Source organism: Carassius auratus, chromosome 39 (assembly GCF_003368295.1).
Source record: "Carassius auratus strain Wakin chromosome 39, ASM336829v1, whole genome shotgun sequence".
Classification (NCBI taxonomy): Eukaryota; Metazoa; Chordata; class Actinopteri; order Cypriniformes; family Cyprinidae; genus Carassius; species Carassius auratus.
The window spans coordinates 7,215,078-7,239,492 of NC_039281.1; the positions used below are offsets into that span (position 1 = coordinate 7,215,078).

The 24,415-nt window shown below is 34.2% G+C and overlaps 1 protein-coding gene across 3 annotated transcripts; it reads left to right on the forward strand.

Moving 5' to 3' along the window:
- The first annotated feature begins 665 nt into the window (after window positions 1-665).
- LOC113057824 (complexin-2) lies at window positions 666-24,415 on the forward strand. Of its 3 annotated transcripts, none has more exons than XM_026225358.1 (4): window positions 666-946; window positions 12,798-12,956; window positions 18,609-18,784; window positions 20,728-24,415. In XM_026225358.1, the coding sequence occupies exons 2-4, from the start codon at window positions 12,926-12,928 to the stop codon at window positions 20,923-20,925; spliced, it is 405 nt and encodes a 134-aa protein (XP_026081143.1). In that variant the 5' UTR covers window positions 666-946; window positions 12,798-12,925; the 3' UTR covers window positions 20,926-24,415. The 3 variants fall into 3 exon arrangements, with proteins under 3 accessions (XP_026081143.1, XP_026081142.1, XP_026081144.1); XM_026225357.1 differs by having other exon boundaries at window positions 667-946; window positions 12,801-12,956; XM_026225359.1 differs by lacking the exon at window positions 666-946 and adding an exon at window positions 12,403-12,531.

Consider the following 24,415-nt stretch of genomic DNA (forward strand, 5'->3'; position numbering starts at 1 on the left):
CAAGTACAGCAATGTCGTGGCTGGTGAATCTGGGTTTTTCAGTTTGGTTTGAATATGGTTATACCCCTAGTGAAAAACTCAGATGAGCTGCACTTCAAAATTGTCTAGACGTTAGATGTTGGAATCGTGCATTATGATCAAGTTTATTTCACTGTATTGTAAATAGTTTGACCACTGCAGTTCAGTTCAATAGGAAATCATTTGCTAGCATCCAGTCATCTCATACCATTGAAGCTAATGTTAAATTACTTAGTAAATATATATTGTAATAAATATTTGAGAAATTATTGTTATATCTGAATGTATTAATCTATATAGAGTGATGGGAGAAGCTGAATTGCCACAAAGTCATAAATTGCCACAAAAAAAGTCATTATTCAGCATAAAATGCCCCCACCCTCAAAGCAATGCAAGTTCATTTACATTTACATTCAGACAAAATAAAAAAGAAAAAAAAGAAGAAAAAAGAAAAAAGGAAATCTAAAAAAAGGTTGAAAATCGCTAATTAAATTCCTAGTTTTAAACGAAAACAGCTGTCTCGCTCTCGAATCACACAAACTCAATGCTATCCATCGCTAAACTTGTGACGTAGCCTATACACGTTTAATCAACACAATGACAATAGAACAGCGTTCTCCGGCGCACGCGACTTCAGTCTGACGACGCGCTCTGACTAACTTCTAAATCGAACTTTGGTGTTTACGGAAACATTTGAAAAGAGTATTTAAACACAATAGTCCGCGCATTTTGTTTGGACCTCCTTTGGGGGGTTTCAAACCTCCTCGTAACGCTGTAGGAACAGTTCTTCATGGCAAAGGGTGGAAAAGGGGCGGGCGAGGGAGAATCTGACAAGCGAGGGAGGAAGGGAGGGGGAGATTCGATACAGAACAGCACCCATCAGACGCGGAATTCAAAGCAGTCAGGAACACAGAGCCGCCACCTCGAGGTTTGTAAATGTTCGCTCCTCGCATGCTCTTTTCTCCATCCATTTGATCAGACTCGGCTCGCTGTTGCCGCTGAATGCAGCATGTTGCTGGTGCTGAGCGGTGTGCCATGGTGCGAACTCGGCGATGGAGAGGGTTGAGCACGCAGGGTAAGGCGTGATCTGCCAGTTTCAGCTCCATGCTTGTGAGTAAAGGGCGAGTGAAATGTGAGTTTCCTACCAGGTGCTTTGAGATGCCTTGTGCGTTTTGCAGGTTAGCGGTAGAGACAGAAGCGCGTTTGACGTGCGTGATGAGAGACCACAGTGTGCGCAGGTGCAGCAATTGATGAATCTGTCAGCTGATGGACTGCATGATTGCATTGTGTACCGGTGGAAGGCAAGGCCAAAAACAGCTGAATGGGATGCATGGTCCCACTGTTGATCTTTTCTGACAGTGGGGTTGAGCTCAGATGGAGTGCATGTGTGAATCAGAAACCAGTATCTGATCCTAAAACTGCCTTGAGCTCCAACATTGCCTGGTACATAGGACAACTCGTTCCTTATATTTGCTCTTACTGTCCATAATATTAGCTTATTATGTAATTCTTTGAATATTAATTTTCTCCTGTTCAGAATGAAACAGAATGAAAATGTTGGAAATATCTAATAATTTGATGAAGGTTTATAAGTATCATGAGCAAACAGTAGCTATGTTTATATATTAGTAACGACACCAAATAACAAAATCATATTTTGTTGAGATGGACTCCAATTATGCAAATGTAAAAATAATAATAGCAATTTTGAAATGAATTTATTATATTTGGCTTCCAATTCTTGAATGTGCTTATTGATCAAGAAGACATATATTAACATAAATGAGGCATGCGTTTTTTATTTCCGTGAATGTTGACTGATATTGTGATATTGGAGGTTAATTTGTGCTGTAAAATACACTAATATTTTGTCAAAGTTGTAAATGATTACTGAAGTACATTATCTTTACAGGCGCTCTGCTTCTAAATATCATGTTTAATGTAATGTAATTTGCCGTGTAATTATTTGTAAAATTTGCCAGCTATTTCTCATTGAAAATTGTAATGTAAATCTCATATCTTTTTTAAATTAACACTGGCAGGAGATTATTTTATCATGTATAGATTTTGCTAAATAATTCATGTTCTTATGTGGATTTGCTGGGACCCCAAACTTAAGTAATGTAATATGTGAATGCATGAATGTTATTAATATGAAATATAGCTTATAAGCAGTTACAGTAATTCTGTTTTGAGATGTTCAAATGGCTTTTGCATGCATCACCTTTGTTCTTATACACGTGAGGCAGCAACTCTCGCTTTCAAAAGAATTCCCCCTGATTAGACGCAGTAAATGCACATTACTATTCCTTACTTTCTACCCCAGGCAAGAATGGGAATTAGTCCTAACCCTTGACCATTATTCATGTGCTGTCTCTGAGAGACCGGGAGTGTAAGAAGAGATAAAAGGAGCGAAAGAGAGAAAGGATGCATGAAATGGATGTATAGTGCTGGAGCAGATAAGATCACATTTTTTCTGCTTCAAAAAATATGTAAAAACTTGATTTAGGCTATGCTGCTTGATGTTTACCGGATGATATAGCAGCCAAATTGTCATGAAACTTTTGCAACAGCAAAAGGAAAGCACAGTCTATGCACAATTTATGTGTCTAAGTGCATGTTCATTTGTCTGTGTAATTATTCTGGATTGGAAAGGAATAGGTCACCCGTCAGTTAACATCTTGTGAAGTGAAAAGCTGCATGATTTTAAAAAACAAATACATTATTAAGAATTTATTATATATTTATTTTATCTTCAAACCTTTGTTTTTGGCTAATATACCCAGTCCTCTACCCATAATATTTATTTCTCCAGTGTAAAAGGTCATCTTGACTAAATCAGGAGAGAAATATGCACAGATGTGAAACAGTGTAAATCATTTCTAAACAAATTTGGATATTGGATATTGATGTGAGAGAACAACAGGGGACAGACTTCTTCACTGGAGGAGGCGTTATTTTGGATTATGGACGTGGACTTGCCAGAAGGGATGTTTTTATCAGCTGTTTGTGCTCTCATTCTGACAGCACCCATTCACTGCAGAGCATCCATTGGTGAGCTTGTGATGGAATGCTAAATTATTTAAAATCTGTTCCCATTAAGAAACAAACTCAATTTAAATTTTACATTTAAAATCTTTAATTTTGGATGACCTGAGGTTGATACATTTTCAGCAAATTTTCATTTTGGAGTTAACTATCCCTTTAACTTTAATATATATATATGGCTTTAAATTGGCTGTAGACTGTTGGATTGAAATCAGCAGTTTATTAAAAAGTGAACAAGAAAAGTGTCGTTTTGTGCTGCTATAGCATTTTTAAATAGAGTCATGGAATTGGTCTGCCTACCTTCAGTTATTTAAAATAAATTCGGAAAGTATTTCATAACCAAAACAGTCAGATTCATGCCACTTTAAGTCAGTCATGTGGACACATCTGTCCTCCAGCGCGAGTGGAAGGAGCGTTGTTGGTGACAGGTGTGGAGTGGAGGTTTTGAAGCCTCCGCGGTGTGTTTGGTGCTGAGAGGTCTAGCTGCAGGGGAGGAATCAAGTGCTGAATTATTTATAGCTGTGTTCAAACCTCCATCAAATTGCATTGTGAGGCTTTATGATCATATTCCGTCTTGCAGGCCATGCTTCTATTGTCACCATTGAAATGCTTTAAAATAAAACAGGCTCTCTGAGTCAAATGGCCAATAAGTGTGGAGTGACATTTTCCCACAGTTTTTTGTGATTATTGCAATTTGTCATCCATGATGATAAACTCTTTTACTTCATTTAATTCACCAACCAACTCGACAGAAATAGACTTTGACTGCACCTGGACGATTTTGTGAGCCAGATATATATATTACTGAGTAAAACTGTGGAAAGATGTTAGATGGCTTGATTATAATTGAAAAGACCTTTAATTTGGCTAAATGGTCTGAAGTTAATGCTCTTTGGATGAAATGCTTGCAGCAAGTATTTCTGCTGAAAGCTTATCTCCCTTCTCCAGATTTTTACTGCCTCTGCATGGTTAGCCATTTGGCATACAAACACTGAAAACACTTCAGATTCGAGGAAGAGGCCTGAGTTGGCTGAAAATGACAACCTATACGGGTCAGCTCATGTGCAGTTTTAGTGCAAAGCCGATGTGTATGTGTAATCAGGAAATATGATACCTTGTGGCTGTAGGATAATATAATAATTCAATGTGTTTAGGAAGTGTGGAAGCCTTCAATGAAGTCCCCAATGATGCTTATTCAGGCCAATAACATTCTAATTAGACAGGAAAATACCATCTGTCTGACATGTAAAGCAATACCAGGCATATTGTATTACGCATGAATTCTAATCTCTTTGCACAGGTGGTCCAGTATTTCACAATATGTGCACAGATTTATTCAGGCATTCTCACAAGATTGCGCACAAAAATATTGCGTGCATTCAGCACAACTGTTCATCTCTCACAGTTCTTCCCATCTGTTTGTAATGCACAGCCTCTGTTTGAATACAGCAGCAGCACAATAGAAATGAATCAGGTGTTAAACGGTGCAGTCAGCAACAATATCCTAATGTGTAGATGACATGATAACTTTAATGTGACAAGAGTTAATTGACCCCCGTTGGAGAGAGGGGTTCCCGTGACCTCTTGTGTGAGCCCGACCCAGCACGCAATGATAGACTTTGACAATTACATAGCAGGAGGTCAGTGGAAGTAGCTACAGACCCCCTTCCTGAAATCAAGAGTCCTCAACTGCTCTCACGCAGCCGACGATGTAATATTCATATTCATATACTGGCTTAAGTGGGTGCCAGTGTTGACTTGTGATATACACTGGTGTAAAATATCATATTTTTCTTCTGTACCAGCAATTTCCAACCAGTGCTGTACTTCCTTACTTCAAAAAGGCACTCCAAAAAGTTTTTACTTACATTTTCTATTTTTATTAATATAACTAACAATTTAACATATTAATGTTATTAGTAACTTATTATTATAAATAAAAACTAAAGCCAATTAAAAACATTTGCCATGTGAAATAGTATAAACAAAATTATTATATAATAAAATAAAATATATAACTTAAACATTTTATTTTAGCTAGTTGTCAAGGCAGTATTTCTCATTTTCATTTAGTTTAACTTGATGCACTAAAATAACTTAAATTAAAACTGAAATAATTTTAATTTTAATAACTGGAATTTTGAAAAAAATAATACAAATTCTGACCTCTCCAACACAATTTTTTCCATAGATTGATAACCTCTAAATTTTTCAATTGGCCAAACTGAATATGTGTGAATTAGTGACTACATTTAAATGTTTAAATTGGAGAAATTGAATTAGTGTGAATTTAATTTAATAAATAAAATTAGGCCAATTGAAAAAAAATTATGTAGCCAGTCACTGAAAACTAGAGGTATTTATTTTTTACAGTGTAATAAAAATGACAAATTACAACAAAACAAAACGACTAAATCTTTAGCTAAAATGACAAACAAATTCAAAATAAAAAAATAATAAAAGCTAAAATAACACTGCTCAAGTTAAGAATAATGCACGGCTAGCTAATTATGATTGTAATCATTTTAATGCACAACATGGAGGCCAAGAACCATTTGATGCTGTGCATTGCTCATTTACCAGCATTGACAAGTTGTAGCGCAATATTTGACCGGAATATTTTCGTCAGTTACGACTTGTTAGCGCTAGCATTCTGCCCGCTTCAGATCAGACACAGAGATGAAACATTGCAGAATTATTTAATTTATTATCGATTGATCAAGAGAGAAAGAGAGAGAATGATGCTATGAATTTAGCGAAAACAGCGATTATTTCTGAGGAATATAATATAGTGATCCAAAGGCTATTTTATTAATAAAAGTCACAGGGAAGTGCTGACGAGAAGTTTCTGTGCTTATTTCTCTCTCTCTCCCGGTGTGTATGTGTGTTTGTGTGCAAGTGATGTATGTTTCGATTAAAGCATTTCCCAAAAGTTAATATAGAACGGTGATTAAACTAATTTGGAACTATCTGTGCATTAAATGGTTTTAATTCATAACTGCCAGCCAATCAGAATCAAGTATTCAGACAGACCATGGTATAAAATGAAATAAGCACTTGATGTCAACATTTGACAGTTTATATTTTAGTGGTTGACCGATTAATTGATTTTGCTGATTTATCGGCACCGATAGTTAATTACTGGAACTATCGGCTATCGGCAAAAATCCATACCCATATTTTTTATGTTTCTCATAAAGGCTGAGAGGACATGAACATTAGCAGCACCTCAAGCGGTTGAAACAGTGCGAGCAAAACACACTCAAGTCCGACCCAAATGTTTGGTCACGATTGTTACTATCTACTGTATTTGCATTAGTTTATATCCAATTGGTCACTTTCATGCATTTGCCATGCAAGTTGCTTATTTAAAGCTATTCATGTTCATTCAGCCGACAGAAATCCTGCTGCTCCACAGAGCGCCACTCACATAGTTTCCATGAAATTACATTATATTTGTTCCAGATCGCCTGTTCGTACTGTATAATGACTTCACTCTAGGCTGGAAGATTTCTGTGGCTCTAATAAAGTCTGTATGCTTCATATAGAGAGCTACAGTACACATCATGCTTCCTCTTTCCATCTTCAAACTCATCACTCTTTTTTTTTTTCAAAAAAAAAGTTTGCAAATAAAGTGTGAGAGTATACATAAAAAATACATATATGTATGTTTTGTATTTCAGTGCATGCCTTTTTGGATTTATATGAAATGATAACACTTTACAATTTGTAAGATTCCATTTTTGATTTATATGAAATGATAACACTTTGCAATTTGTAAGATTCCATTTGTAACATTAACTGAGGTTAAAATAAGCTGTAGAAGAATTGAGGCGTATTTAAAGACTGCAGATAGAGGTACAGTTCTGGTTTAGTGTTTTTAAGAGCTATTGAGATTTATTGTTGGGTCTGTCGGGGTACATAAAACAAAAGCATTCTTCTCACACGCGACTCACAAAATACTTGACCTCTGCAACTTTTGCCACCTTGTGTTCAGTGCTTTCTGTATTTGCAACATCAGTCATCTGAAGCATTGCAGACAAATTACCTAAGCAGCACTAACATGAATCACATGAATTTTGTAAACATCATCTTCCTTTATATATCATGTTACATTTAACAATTCGTATTTTGAACAAATTACTTGATGACTTTTTTGACGATGATTTGATTTCATGTTTTGGTGGCATGCTTGTAAATTCTGTAGAGAAATGTTCTGTCTGAATAGAAATGATATTTATGATCCCATAGTGACTTAACGTAGACTTAGCTCTGACATCGTCAACTTTATATGTGTAAAAAGTAAGGTAATAACTGTACAAAAATACCATTAAATTCACTGTAATAAGACAACACAAGACCACTCATAGCTAGATTTCATTAAGTGATATTACCATTAATGTTTATATATCTATTTGATCGGGTCATTATAGTTCTTTTAAACTAAAACCATAAAAACAGTAAAATAACTAAAACTGAAATTAAGATGATAAATTATTAAGAAGCTAATAAAAATTACAAAATCACACAACAGAATTACCAAAACTTTAAGAAAAATTACAATGAAAGATAAAAACTAATTGAAAATTTTAAAACTAAATTTTAACTATAAAATCAGTTTGTTTCCCTAAAATAACCACCATAATACAGGTGGCACTATAGAAAAACATAGATTTGACAGTATTTTACAATTAAATTACATGTAATGAAAAGTTACTATTTTTTACTGTATGTAATAAGCTAAATTACAATTAACCAATTTACATTCTTTAACAACATTAATAATTAAAAAAATATATTTTAAATGGTATAAAATTATCATTTACGTAGTTATGATTATATTTTACATATATTTATATTACAGAATTAGTCAGACAAAACTTTGCACTTTGCACATTTCAGCTATTTTATGAATTACTTTGTGTTTTACTGTTTAAACTTTGCTGAAAAGCTTTTAATAAGTTGTTTATCACTAATTTCACTATAAAACAACATATCCTGCCTATTAAGTCCATTTTCTAATTATTTTAAATGCTTTATATAATAAAAAAAAAAAAAAAAAAAAAATAATAATAATAATAATAATTCACCACTGACAAGACTGAGTTTTAATAAAAGCTGTCACAGGTGATGTAAAACACGTCATCTGTTGAAATTTTGTTTGACAGATATATGGTGATATCTTATATAAATATCTAAATAATACACATTATTCATTTACTTATACTACCGACAATGTAACGATATAAAGTTTGGTAAAAAATTGGTGAACTTACCCTTTAAGGTAAGAATCATATATATATAAAAAAAATAAAAAAAAATGTGTGTGTTGATGCTCTGATACATCATGGACCTCTGAGGAGGAGCTTATCATCCAGCTCTGAGGCATTACATTTATTGTACAGTCTTTTAGTAATATAGCAGTAATATTAGGACACATGATATGATGCTCTGCACTAGATTTATGTTTTGTTGTGCTAATAAATGTCGAACCTCGGCAAAATGATTCCAGGCACGATGTATTAATACACATGCTGAGAATGAACAGATTGCTTTCCTGCTCCTGTGTGTTGGGATGGATGGCCAGGCCCCATGCCACAAATTTAATCTAACCCTGAATGGTGCTCTTCTGTCAGAATGGCTTTGTAAACCAAGCAGAGCTGCTCTGAGTTTAACGTAATTACCCTTCATGCCTTGCTTCCTGTTTCTCTCCCACAGCCTCCCACGTCTTCTCTTGTGCGAGAAGTGTATCGGTTCCTTATTTACTGTCCAGACGTATCTAGTGTACAGTGTGGGTTGGAACCATTCGGTTTGTTGTTACAGTTGCATAATCAGTGTTTTTATGTGATAAAATTGTGGCAATTGGCATATGGTTTAAAGATTTTGCTCTGGCAGATTTCCAGGCTCCAGACTGCGTGCATGGTTTCATGATAATTTGGCATTTTAACTGCAATGTTTTCTTTTTTAATCAAGTAATAATTGAAGCACAAAGTGGTTTGGCAAACTCAGCAGAAATGTCACAGATTAAATGAAGCTAAACTAAGCACATGCAACTCAACCGAAAAATATTGTTCATTTCAGGCTTGTGTTTTAGGCTGCAAATGTCAGAAACTATAAACTAAATAATTTCATTTAAATACTTAATATAATTCTCATTTTCCACAGTTTTACTCAACTGGACATATTTTTCCTCATGTTAAATTCATAATTGAAATGTATTTTCAATAAAATTAGTTTGAAACAATGGTTATTACTCATTTGTGTTGGTGTAAACATTTCAGAAATGCCTAAAAACCTTTTGTAAATGTCAGGCATGTTTATTGCCCCTAGTTAAATGTTGTTCTTTTTATTATTAATTTTTTTATTATTAAAAAAAGGAAAATATCCTTATAAAAAAATGTAGGGCAGATCTGACCACTCTATATATTCTCTGTAATGTGGTTTAGTAGAAATGGTGTCCTAAACATCTGGGGAAAGTTAGATCTAGAATGTAATTGCAAATAATTGGGCAGTGCTATGATATTTTACAGTACTGAATTGGTTACCTGGTTAGAATAAAAACAATTTTTGTGTCATTTTCTTCATGCGTTAATAATACTGCTATATTGAATGTCTTAAAGCACTCAAACATTATATTTTTATGTGCATTCATTACCGTATTTTTCGGACTATAAGTCGCACCTCAGTATAAGTCACATCAGTCCAAAAATACGTCATGATGAGGAAAAAAAAACGTATATAAGTTGCACTGCACTATAAGTCGCATTTATTTAGACCCAAGAACCAATAGAAAACATTACCGTCTACAGTCGCGAGAGGGCGCTCTATGTCTTCAGTGTAGGCTACAGGAGCAGTGAGCAGCATAGAGCGCCCTCTTGCGGCTGTAGACGGTAATGTTTTCTCTTGGTTCATTTGTTTTAGTTCATTTCTCTTGGTTCATGTCAATTTAATTTTGATAAATAAGTCGCAGCTGACTATAAGTGTGCACCAGCACCAGCCAAACTATGAAAAAAAGTGTGACTTATATTCCAGAAAATACGGTATAAGTAGTCTATATGTAATGCAATATAGAGGCTAGACATATAGCTATGCTGATATTTGGAAAAACTGCAGTAATGTGAATATATTGCATTTATATAGTTCAATAAACAAAAAGTTAATATTTAGAATCTTACATTTAGATGCAATATTTTCTGTAACATTGTCTGTTTTTGGTTGGCCAGAGAAAATAGCTACAGCCACAGTAGTGGTGTTTGATTTTATAATGAATCAATGAGTCAATTAAACCAAGGAAATGATTCAATGACTCAATTATTAAAGACAGTAGATGTTTTTGAATTTGCTTCTACCTCATCCAGTTTTCCCTACATCGCTTCATTTATATAGTTCATTGAATTAATAAATGAAAACAAGTTAATGAATGCATTATGGGATTAAATGAGTGGAAATGATAATATACTATGGTTTAGGACTCCACTACAAATGGCTGTCCCTCAAATAGTATCCTAAATAAGGCTATTGGGAGCAATTTCAGCGGTTTTGAATGAATTGATTGAATGAATGACTCAGTGACTAACTTACTTATTTAATTCCTGTTTGATTGAATTAGTTGAAAGAATGATTCAATGAATTACTCAAAAAGACACCCACTTGTCACCTGCTGACATGATGCAACCTGCTGAAAGAGTCAGTGAAAACCCCACAACTTGGGATCGGTAGATTACTTAAATGACTTTAAAAAAAATAATAATAATAGGGCTGCAAACGGTGTGCGGAATAATTAAAATAATGGCTTGCAGACAAGCTTTCTAAGCTTTTTTTTTAAGCTGAAGCTCCAGTGCTGTGGGGACAGAAAAAAATATGTTTCTACAGTATTTAGTAGTAGCTTATCAGTGGTGACTGTCAGTTTATGTGCACATGACAGACATTTTCAGGAAAATGTGTACAAGACGAAGTCTTTTCTTTGTCCATATCTATTGAGTTGAACTGGCCCCGAGCGTCTTTTACCTGACTCATTAAACTGTGGCTGAAGATAGCTTCAAAGAGGCTTAATGGAAGTAATCAGAGACTATGTGTATCACTCCTAAATGGCTGTTCTTGAAAGGATCCCCCAGAAGATAAGAGAGGATATGGAGAGAATCATGGAGAACGAATCTTTACTGAAGTCATTACTGCACTGCCACAGAGATCCATGCCTGAAGTGGATAATCTACCACCGGATACATTCACAGTTACTTACTGTACTTTATGCCACAATCTGTCCATGCAAATCAATTGATTTTTTGGTGCTCAGACAAAAAAAAATTGTGGAAAAAATATCTCATGTACCGGTAACTGTAAAGTGTTACTATTTCTTGCTTATGTGGTACTCTAATTTACAATGAATCAGTTGACATGCTTTAATCTCGTTTATACAGCTGATACATGTATTTTAAAAAAAATCTATATATAAAGTATTAAATATAAAGTTATCATGTATGCAGTTATGTTTATATTTAATATATGTCTCGCTGAGGCATACTATTGCTGTTTTTGTAAAAAGTACCTTTTATTAGGACCCAAAAACCCATGCATTTGTTATTATCAGTTAAGCATCCCATCTCCATCGATACTGTGTGTGTGTTGATGTGGTAGTGGAGGCAGGTTGAATTGAACGGGATAAATGGCTCACAAACCCATCCTCAAGGTCACAGAAGGATGCTTTGTGTTATGCTAATCAGAGATGGCGGTTGTTAGCACAGCCTCATTTTGACTCTAGAATGAAAGATCAGCCGCTGCATGGGTCAGGAACACTAGATTGTCTAGATTTAGAATTTTTTGTTGTATCTTTAATACATATCTTACCATTTTTCTTACAATCTACTGATTTTTTGTGCAAAAAAAAGTTATTTGAATCTTAGTATTTGATGTAATTTTAAGCTACATTGGTAAAACAAAGTTTAAGTATTAATAATAAATATTTTTCATGGTGGTGCTTTAAAGGGGATGATTTTGGAGAGATTTTAATCATGTTTTTCTCATTATGTAGGTTTACATAAAGACCTAGATGAGCAAACAGCATGGCAACAATATACATACATATATATGTATGTATGTGTGTGTGTGTGTGTGTGTGTTCAGACAGAAGTGTAGTTGTGTATACAATAATATTTCTACAGGGAGAATACAGAAAAAAATATGTCATAAAAATAAAGCAATGTTTGAAAAGCTGAACCGAAACATGCAGTAATTGGGGTAATACCTCCTTTAAATTTAACAGAATACATTTCTTTTTTGCTAAAGGGAGATGGAAAAATGAGGGGGAGGAGTGTGACTGAGTATGAATGAAGCTACTGGAGCGAGAGAGAGAGAGAGAGAGAGAGAGAGAGAGAGAGAGAGAGAGAGTTTGTCATGTTCCTGCTATTCAAGCATGCAGTTTTGTTTAATGTTCAGTTAGGAGTTCTCCAAGAAGAACAGATGAAGCTGGTAAGTGGAGGCAGATTTACGTAAATAATAGGAACTAGTTACAAACAGTTACACACATAATTCTGGTTTGTTTAATGCTTCTTTGATTCATCTCCTTGCTGTTCTTTAGTCTTGTGTCGTGCATCTTTAGGTGTTTTTTAGAAGCATTGTTAAACTCCATCTCAGATGCTCACAGATGTGATGGATGAGCTTGTATTGAGACTGTAGTGATCAGTATTATCTAACCGAGCTGTCAGGATTTCTGATGTACATCCTTCTGTTCCCAGTAGGTGTGAAGGATTCATCAGGACACTGAAGACTGACACACTGTGGTGGATCGGCTGAATCAGGATCACTGCTAGACTAAATGCAACATTCCCTTTAGCTGGAAGCAGACCACGTATCTGAGTGCACCATGGATTTTGTGATGAAGCAAGCGCTGGGTGGTAAGTGTCATCAACTACTGCTGTGGATGACAGACATGATAGACATAACACACGGTTCTGTTTCTACAAAGATGTTCTGTGTGTGAATGAGTCTCAGTCCAGGTCTGTTTGGTTAGGACCAATTCTGGTTATTTTGTTTCTGTACGTAGTGTTCTGTACTTTACTATTATTATGACACGATAGTTTTTATTAATATTTCGCTTTAGTTAGGTTTTCCATTTTCATTTAATTTAGTTTTATAAATGTACTAAATCAATTTAATTAATTTAGTCGGCTAACTAATTTAGCCATTTTTGTTTGTTTTTATATATTTTTATATATACTGTAGTTTTTATAAATGTTTACATCAGTCTTAGTCATTTTAGTACACCAAGTTACACTCAATGAAAATAAGAAATGGCTTTCAACCTGAAAGGTTTATGTTTTCATATTTATATATTATATATAAATATATAATCTTCTTTATATATATATATATATATATATATATATATATATATATATATATATATATATATATATATATATATATGTGTGTGTGTGTGTGTGTGTGTGTGTATTTAAAGAAATTTAAAATGCATAATTCAAGCAGGAATTGATCTCAGTAGAGATTTTTACTGTTAAATGTGATATGTGATAAAATAATTCATTAAATAAAAATATTTATTTGTAATTAAATATTAAAACATACAAATTTTTTAAATGTATTATACCAGTTAATTTAAATTACATTTATACCAGTTAATTTACCTCATTGTAATTGGTAATAATAAAGTAAGTCAGGAATATGTTTTTAAAAAGCAAAGTGCTTATTGATCTGCTTATAGTTTTACTTTATATGACATTGCACCATCTGATAAACATAATTTAGTCTAAAGGTCACTGAGCCCTTAAATCAATTTGAAGATTTGGTTCCATCAGCTGAGTGACTATAAGCAATAAAACGATATGTATTTCTCCCGTCAATTCCCTTGAGTGGGCCAGATGTAGCAGATTGCATTGTGACCACACAATAACCTTCTGCACGAGGTGTCTTTAAGAAACACAGATAGTCTTTTCACCTCATGTCATATTTTACACCGTTCCTTTGCTTTTCTGCATGGATGAGGCCTAGGCGTCTTATTGAGACTATAAACTCTAAAACGTCAAATGAAATATGAAAGAAATGTGTCATGTGGCACTTTTAATATATAATATAATATATATGATGTATAATGTATGTATGGATGTATGTGTTTGTGTGTGTGTGCATATATATATATATATATATATATATATGTATGTTGATATGCAAATGCTATGAATTTGATCCCTACATCTAGAAATCGTATCAAATGTGTGTGTTTTTGTTTTTTAATGTGTTTTTAAACATTGATCTTATAAAGCGACACGGCTTAAATTTTCTTCGTAGCTCTGGATAATGGAGCATGATTTACTCATGAAAATCATCCATTATTAAACAGACTTTCCCTAGGCTGATTTCCTCAACCCTTGCAAATTATTCAGAAGCATATAGAATTTCTTCAAGAGTCGACGGTAAAAAACAACCTTTATGTTTGTTGTCTGTTAATGTGAAGGACTTTTATTAAAGAAAGATGGAAAACAGAATATGGGCATGAAATGTAATAGAAAATGTTGAGCTTCAGAACAGCCCTTAGATTTTTTTATCATTTTCACAAAATTGTCATGTCCCCAGAATATTATGTTATATGAATATCTGAACATGCAAAATGTCAAAAGAAAAAGAACGGAGCTCTGCTTTTAAACAACAAAAAAAGTTTTATTCTAGCTTTATGCATTTTTTTTTTGGTCAACACTTGAACGGGGGTAAATTTCATACAAAAGCAACATATTGAACAGAAAGCTGAGAAAATAATATCAAATTCTACATCTGGATAGGATTCATAGATGGAGAATCAAAACATAGATGGAGTAGAGCGAGTCCATCAAAAGCCAAAGCTTCACAGTCTTAAACCACTTCCTGCGTTGACATTTCATTCAGTAACGTTATTCATTTTTTATTTATATGCTGTTTAATATTTGATGATCATGTTATTTTGCATATGCATTTGCTCACATACGCGATCGCTAGTTTCTGTGTCTTCTTCGCTGGGTTTTGTTCCAGAAATTCAGTACTCTTTCAGAGGATGTACAATAGTGCCCTCTACTGTATAACAGTGATAACACGGAAAGCCTGAAAATGGCATGGAAAGAGTTAATGGCTCACATGACATTATTAAAGGATATTATTACACAAAATATCTCCAGATACACTCACCAACCTCTTATTAATCATTCTCATATTCTCTTCTCTTTGTGTAAGATACTTTATGCAAGTTGTTTGCATTAGAGACTGTATTAAACGTGAGCAGTGTTTCGGTTATAAAATGCAAGTGACCTATTTTACTACTACTGCTTTGCTGTTATAAAAGAACTTAATTAATATGCTAATTTCTTAAGCTCTGATAATTCACGTATCATTAAGAATTAGGCTGTTTCCAGAGATAGCAGTGCCATCGTTATGCAGAGCCCAGATTTGCTCGTCCATCCATAACCATCACTGCTGTTCCTGCCAAGTGCTTTGATGTAAAGCCATGAAGTATCTGATAGAGGGATACAGCTCTTTTGTTACTTTAACCATCCTCTGTGTGGCTTTAAACAGACAACAGGACTACATTTAGTCCCCTATATCTTACTTCAAGCTCTCAGGAACGGTAGTTGCGTTGTGTTTTTAGAACAATACATGGGACGAGAAAATCTGAACCATCTGAATAATTTTTTATTAGTTATTATTTGTCATTAGTATTTTTAAATTCTTGTTTTTAAACATCCTGATTTGCACGGCAACAGCAACAATGGCTTAACCAATGGTGTGACTCCAGGGTGGGGTTATCTGTTGAATCAGCCAATGGCAGAAGAGAGGATATACTGAGCATTTTACCTATCACTGTGCAGTATCACTGTGACTGTGGCACAGATTACTGAAGCTAACCTAAGAAAAAAAAAAGATAATATTATTTTCCAATAAAAACATCATGTATAAAAGATATAGTTTATATCAGATTATATCGGAATATTATATTTTAGATTATATTTTTCTTATTGCATATAAATAAATACAAATTTCTGTAATTTTTGGCACAGGCTGATAGGCTCTAACTCAGTCTGACTTAATGACATCATTAGTCACGTGGTGCAGCCAATTTATTTATTTATTTATTTTTTGTATCAACAACCAATGAGCTTGCAGCTCAAACATTCAAATACTCGGCTAGTGGTCGCTGTAGCAGCTGCAGTGCACTTCAGAAACCCCCCACCTTCCCCAGCTCCACCTGTACAGATCTGATACAGGGTGATTCCATGTATGTTTATAAAGGGTTGTCTCATTTATGTTATATGTGCAGTAGCAGTATGTCTTGCAATCTCACAACTGCATGTCATGGACGTACTGGAAGTAGCAGGTCTCTGTACTTGCTCTGCAGGAGCAGCAGATCTATTCCACCAAGACCAAACACATTGACACATATATTACCATGCTAACCTCTCCAAGAGTTGTCATGGCAAAAATACACGTCCTTAGAAGCAAAAGATAATACTAGATTACTTAAATTAGACAAATGGTGTATTTTTTTATTTTTTTATTTAGTTTGTTAGTAAAAAAAATAATACTATAAAAAGCAGTGTTAAAATTTAATACTTTAATATCATGGAATGTTAGAATTGGGATATTTACAGTTATTTATTGTATTAATTGTTTTGACAGTTTTTACAGACCCTTCATATGCATCTTTTAGCCATGACATTGTTAAAGTTCAAATGTAAAAGCTTAGATTAACACTAAGTGTCCCAGTAACTGAGCAGGTTGTTAATTATAACTCGGGAAGCTTTGGTTTGGTGGAGGGTTTGGTTTGGCTGAGGCTTTGAATGACCTGAGGGTACAGTAACTGAATGACTTCATGCGATCCTTGTGGACCATGGGCATTCTGCAGCTTGACATGATATGAACTACGTTATGTCAGCTCAGGCTGTTCTCGGCATACACATGCAGACAGTTAAAGACCACTCAAAGCGTATACTGCCACTCCTTTCCTCTTCAGTGTCCTCAGTGTTATACTGAAGCAATTAAACTCATGTGAAGGTAATGCATAGATTTCAAATGCACAATCATGTATTATAAATGAATGCCATTAATAATGAATAAGTGTACAGATAATGACTGTACACAGACTTGACTTAAAGCAATATTACAGCGTTTGCAACCAAATCGTGCTTAGACCGTTCACATCAGTGTGTATGATTCTCAAACACAGCTGTGCTTTGCATTTTAAAACATATGATTAAAGTGAACATAAAGGTATATGCAAACACAGCCATTGCTTAAGAGCATTTGTTGCACTATCCAAAATGACCTGTGGGTGTTGTATGCTCAAACCAAAACATGATGTACAGTACAATACACAGCTTGTGTATTAGAGCTGCACCAATGAAGCAGATGGCAGAGAGAGGAGTGGCACATGCATTATTCTGCCGTCTCTGTTTGATTTCATCATTTTGGCTTCAGTGGATCATCATATTAGGAGATTTCACAGTGCAAAACTTGATCAGTCTCTCTTTAGAAACTTGTGAACACATAATATATAATTATGTTGCCGTTCAAGAGTTTGTGGCATTGAAAATAAGTATTTTATGTTCACTAAGGCTGTATTAGTAGTGTAAAAAAAAAAATCCAGTAAAAATAGTAAAATTGCAAATTCCTCTGTTTGACTATATTTTTTTTAATTTAATTTCTGTGCAGGCAAAGTTTTCAGTGTTGTTAAGACTTTTTCACATTTTTTTCTGGATTCTTGAATGAAGTAAAAAAAAATAAGAAGAACAGACTTACTGAAGGTGTGTGTGTGTGTGTGTGTGTGTGTGTTTTATTGGAATTGAAGACATTCATTTTTATATATGCTGTGGAAAAATATATTTTTTCCAATTTAAATGGGTTGTTTTCTGTATTTTTTCAGGATTCTTTGGTGAATAAAAAGTTTTACAAATAAAGAGAAATAAATAGGAATCTTCTTAAACATTTAAATAAGTACAGACTTACTGAAGCTCACCTACGCCTAAAAACTTTTAAACAAGAGAAATATATTTGATAAACAAAATATAGTACAAATAAATAGCATGGTAAAAGGTAATGTTTATAAATATATGCATATGTGTCTTAGCTGAGTTGCAAATTGTTGTTGCTTTTTTATTCTATTTAATTAAATTAACTTTTATATATATAAAGTACATTCATTTTCAAAAAAGAACATTTTAATATCTTACAGACATTTTTGAAATGGAAATTTTAGACATTAATGTTTTACTGTAAAACAGGACGAAAAAAATATTGAAAAAAACATTTTACTGTTTAAAAAAAATCCACATTTTCAGGATTCTTTGATAAATAGAAAGTTACAAAAAGAAAGTAATATAAACCTTAAGTAGAATTATAAATGTCTTTTACTGTCACTTTTAATCTATTTAAAGCAGCCTTGCTAAACAATTGTATTAAAAATGAAGAAAAGTAAAGTAAATTAAAATGACTTTTGAATGGTAGTGACTAATATTTCAGTATCAGCCGTTGAAAACTCCTTATGATATCTTTGCTCTTTATTTGCACAGGGGCAACCAAAGACATGGGGAAGATGTTAGGAGGAGAGGAAGAGAAGGACCCTGATGCCCAGAAGAAAGAAGAAGAGAGACAGGAGGCGCTCAGACAACAAGAAGAGGAGCGAAAGGCCAAACATGCTCGTATGGAGGCCGACAGGGAAAAGGTCAGACAGGCCATTCGAGATAAGGTACGCTTTCCACATGTCCCGTTCACTTCAGCTCCTTGTGACCACTGATTAGACTCAGACCAGGACGCGTGAATCAATTGATAAACATGGAACCCAAAAATGAAATTCCGTCATCATTTATTCACCCTCATCTCATTCATAACACAGCAGAAGAGGTTTGGAAGATTGTTGGTAACCAAACAGATTCAGTTCCCATTGACTTCCATTGTGTGGACAAAAAATACAGTGGAAGTCAATGGGAACTGATTATTCAAAATATCTTCTGTTGTCTTCCACATTAGAAGGAAATCCATTCAGGCGAAGATTTATGATTCTGTCAACACTTGCATATAAAACGCCTTAAAATGCCTAAATATGAAAAAAAAAAAATACATTACCTAATATTTACAATCCAATAGAAGTTACTAACTCAATTTAGTAAGAGTTTTTACTGTAAAGAGGCATTTGTGTATATTATGACCCAAAGGGATCCTATGTGAGATCCACCAATCAGAAAAGTTCTAGAATCTCAGTTGATTTATCTCGTGTTTTTGGGTGCTCTGGGGGATCGAGCATACATGGGATGGGAGCCTATGAACATGAGGTTAAATAAATGATGACAGAATTTTTACTTTTGAAAAAACTATCCCTTTAAGTCCAATATGATAAATAAGGACAACAGTTAAATGCTAAAATATTAATGTGTTAATGTTTGGCCTTTATGGCCTGAATAAATCATGAATTTAAGATACTAAAAGGCTTTTGTGTATGGAGTTTTAGTCTTGAAACTAAGTCTCAGGTGCATCCAAAATAGGGCAACTATCTTTTTTTTTTCTGTTTGTTGCATAATGTAGAATATCAATTTTATTCCAGTGTCGTGTAGTATATAGTACACTATCGTTCAAAAGTTTGGGTTGGTAATTTTATAATGTTTATAATGTAAAAAAAGATTTCTGTTTCAAATTAATGCTGTTCTTTTGAACTTTCCATTCATTGAAAAATCCAGATTTTTTTTTTTTTACATGGTTTCCATGTTGAACTGTTTTCAACATTAATAATAATCAGAAATGTTTCTTGAGCAGCAAATCAGTATATCAGAATGATTTCCGAAGAATCATGTGACACCGAAGACTGGAGGAATGATGCTGAAAATACAGCTGCGTATCACAGAAATACGTTACATTTTAGCAGATATTTAAAAAGAAAAAATGTATTTTAAACCACAAAAATATTTCATAATATTAGTGGTTTTATGGTTAAATTTTTTATCAAATAGTATAGTATATTATATAACACATCATATAGTATATTACATGATGTATATACTATAGTTCTTTTGTTTGCATAGTGTTGAATTTTATTTTATCCATAAGATACAGTAGAGCGATGAGAAATTGTGTTATTGCAATGTTTTCAATAGTCCACTCCTCCTGTTCTACTCATGTTTAAAGGTGCTGTAGGGAACTTTTGTAAAAAAATATTTTTTACATATTTATTAAACCTGTCATTATGTCCTGACAGTAGAATATGAGACAGATAATCTGTGAAAAAAATCAAGCTCCTCTGGCTCCTCCCAGTGGTCCTATTGCCATTTGCAGAAACTCCATCGCTCCCGGTAAAAAATAACCAATCAGAGCTGCGGTCTGTAACTTTGTTTGTGTTCAAAATGTAGAAAAATGTATATAATAAGCGAGTACACCATGAATCCATTTTCCAAACCGTGCACTAGGGTGCACCTATAATAAGTGTTTATATCCGGACTATTTTAGATTGCTTCGGGGATACCGCGGCGGAGTAACCCAGTACCTTTGTGATTCTTCATAGACATAAACAGAGAGAAGTAGTTCCGGCTACGATGTTCTTCCGGCAAGACGCAAGCAGTTCTGTTTATTAACCGCTAGAGCGTCAAAAGTTCCCTACCGCAGCTTTAATCACCACTTCATATTTTTTTTATGTTAACATAGTATGGTCTAAAGAAGAAAGAAGAGAAGGAGGCAGAGGAGAAAGCGGCTATGGAGCAAGCATGCGAAGGCTCCTTGACTCGCCCCAAAAAGGCCATCCCAGCAGGCTGTGGGGCGGAAGACGACGAGGACGAGGAGAGCATTCTAGACACCGTTCTCAAATTCCTGCCGGGACCTCTGCAGGACATGTTTAAAAAGTGACAGACATGAAGCTGTTTCTCAAGGAAGGTGGATGAGGGGGGAATTTTGCCAAACAGGTGAAAGGCTTTTCACTGCCTTGACAGAATTTTTATCGCTCCTCTCTTATGGATAGATACACAAATCATAACCCGCCAACGTTCGGTCTTTTCACTGCCATTCAGGTTCAGGTTGTTTACACTTTCTATAAGTCTCTGTGTTTGTTTACTGACCACCAGGGTCTCTGATGCTGCCTTAGGTACTCCACCATCAGCCCGACAGAAACAGCACATTACAGCTTGAGCTCTGCCACTGGGAATAGATCTGTTTAGTTAAAACCCAAGAGGATTTTAAAACTCTAGCTTGATATAACTGTCCCGTTTTCACCGAAAAATTGTCAGTGCTGAATGCAGCTCTACTGCTTTGACTAGTTGCATGAGGTCAAAATCCTACTACTGTATATGATGAATTATGTTTGCCATCAGTGAGTTTGATGATACGGCGCCATCTGTGACAATGAGAGACGCTGATAAACTGTGTTAGATGTGCCACGTTAGACCGCCTGAACGCTCAGATGGTTTGCAGCCTGGCAGTTCTCACTCGTCTATGATGTATTATCATATCATGTAGTATTATGATTTTATATTTTATTCTTGATTTGAAAACAAGTGATATTCACGTTAGCCTTGCCAGCAAAAGATCAGGAAAAGCTCAGTAAGTACTAGATCTGTCTGTGACAACACCACAGTTTATCATTGCACACACCGGACCAAATCATCTTTACAATTAAGAGTTATTCAGGACGATTGGAGATCCCAAACCCTTTTAGTGTGCATTCAGAAGTCAGTCAGTGTTTCACAGCACATTCATCCCGATGATCTGATGCTAGATTACTCACACATGACAATCAGAAATGAACTGGTCTCTTTCAAAAAAACTTTTTTATGTTTGTTATCTGTTCAAAATGTATGTAAAATTAAAGATGGGTCACAAATTATTTGGGATGTTCTGCTATATTAGAATGACTGCTTGCTGAATATTATGTAAAGGTTTGATTTTAGTTTTTATTGTAGAAAAAAAAAACAAGCCTAAGTGTAGTATAATGAATTTAGGATTATTGCATAAAGTGAAGGCTTTGTTTTATATGGAAACCAGTTTCCGCCACTGAATTAAAATTATAAAAGGTAATTGCATCTTTTCATCTCACAATGCTGACTTTTTTTCTTGCAATCATAGTCTGGACTTTGTTTCTCACAGTTCAGATTGGTGAGATATAAACTCAGAATTGCAATATGTAAACTTGGTATTACGAGAAAACAAGACAGAATTCTGAGTTTGTTTTTGGAAATTCTACGTTTTTTTCTTCTTAGAATTCTGAGAAATTCTGTGCTTTGTTTTCTGCATAAAAAACAAAAACAAAATTCCAAATTCTTTTTTCCATGCAGTTGTCCGTTAATAACTTTCAGTTCATCTCAGATATAAATTCGCAATTACATGAAAAACAAAACATGGTTCATAAAAACTTGCATAATGTATGAAATTATGGAAAAGGGCTTTAGTTTTAAATGATGTTTTTGAAAATAATTATTAATCGATTAAATATATATATATTTATACATGCAAAATTATATACAAAATTACAAAATTAATTATAAGAATGCATGAGCTTCAATCACAACAGTAAAAAATACCAAAGAGAGAATGAACCACACCGTAGTACTGTGCTGACAGTTCTATTATAACAGTATGAAAATATTTCTATAAACTGTTAAATTCACACATCTGATCAACAACAATCATTCCTGCTGTGAAACACAATATATCTGCATGATCATTTTTAAAAATGCTGCTTAAAATATTCATCTTACTGCTGGCAAATCTAATGTGGGGTTGCAAATATGATGACTTAGGGCTTTTTGATTTCTTTATGTCCTTATGTTTTTAAGCATTGAGTAAACACTGCCATTTGATAAACATGTTTGATGCATATTTCGGGGAGGGATAAATGTTTACATAAATGTTTATGAACACTGGGGTAAAGAGGCAAACATATTTTGTAAAGTAATTCTCAAATGGGTATTGTATTGCATGATGGGAAATACAAACCTATACGTTTTCATTTCAAAAAGTCAGTAGTTATATGTTTTCCAGTCAGTCAGATTAAAAATGTGTCCCTTTATAAACTCTGTTAGCAAATGAAATAACGACAGGATTATATCCGAACCCATTAGGCTGGTTGTTATGTGATCAAAATGCTTTAAGATTGTAAAGTTTGTAAAAAACAAATATCTTAGTAAAAACAGAATGACATACTTTAGAATAGCACATGCTACACACAAGTAGACTTTAATTTTAACAGTGCGGAAGAACTTTTAAAAAAAAATTACATTAGAAAGAAAGAATGAGATCGACTTTTTCATTTTTGTAGTGCTGTAAGATTTTCCACTAGTCAAAGCCATATTGTTAGACTGCAATAATTAATGAAAAAATAATCATCTTGTAGTCTTGCATCTGTTTCCTGTATGTTGAAATCTATTTAACTCTTAGTAGTACGTCAGAAAGTGTATTTACTTTCTATAGAGAGAGAGAGAGAGTCTTTAAAAAAAATGCTACTGTAGTACAGTGTGCTGTACTGTATGTGCTGTTTGTTTTCAATGTACGTGTGTATTTATGTGTGTCTGTAACTGTTTGTGCTGTACAATGTTATTTCATGTTGTACCACTGATGTCTCTTTTGTGCGTACAGTCTAAAGCAGGCTGTGTCCGCTGTCATGAAGACGGAGGAACCGGGATATATGAGAGTCCTAATGTTCATGTATGCATGCAGATCAACTTTGCATTAAATACCAAATCCGAGCGTCAGGTTGTGCCTGTTTATGTATCACTGTCCCTGCAACAGAAGCTGCACCCTTTATCCAGGGATGTGTTCCCATCTGTCTAATGAGATACGATGAATTTTCAGGCCTATTATTCAGGTTGACAGAATGGAGAGATCATTTCAAAACCATTGCTAATACTCATCTAGGGTCATTTCTTGTCCTTTATCATACGCAACTTGATCTCAGACAGAAAATGTGATATTATATTAGTTGTACTTCCAGTATTCCTCTTGTCGCAAAGACATTCATGGAGTGTGTTCATCACTTCATGACATTTAAACACCAAGTCAACAAGTATTTGGACACTTTTTGGTCGTACTTAAATGTCATTAGATAGAAAATATCAAGTGTCATCTGAAGACAAACGATTCTAGTCCTTGAACTTCAGTTCATCACAGTTTATCACATCTAATGTCATTCAGTTTGGAGTTTTTTCAAGTTGTTATATAGTGCACCAAAAAAAATGTATGCAGCTCCTCTGTTCAAATACTTTTTGAGGTCACAGTATAGTTGGTTGATTCCCCACAGAAGCAAAACTATTTAGGTCTAATTTCTTTTCATTTGTGTCACAGACGAATTTGGAATTTCTCATTTTATGTAATTTTTCGATTACATGAATAAACTGGGTGAAAGGGC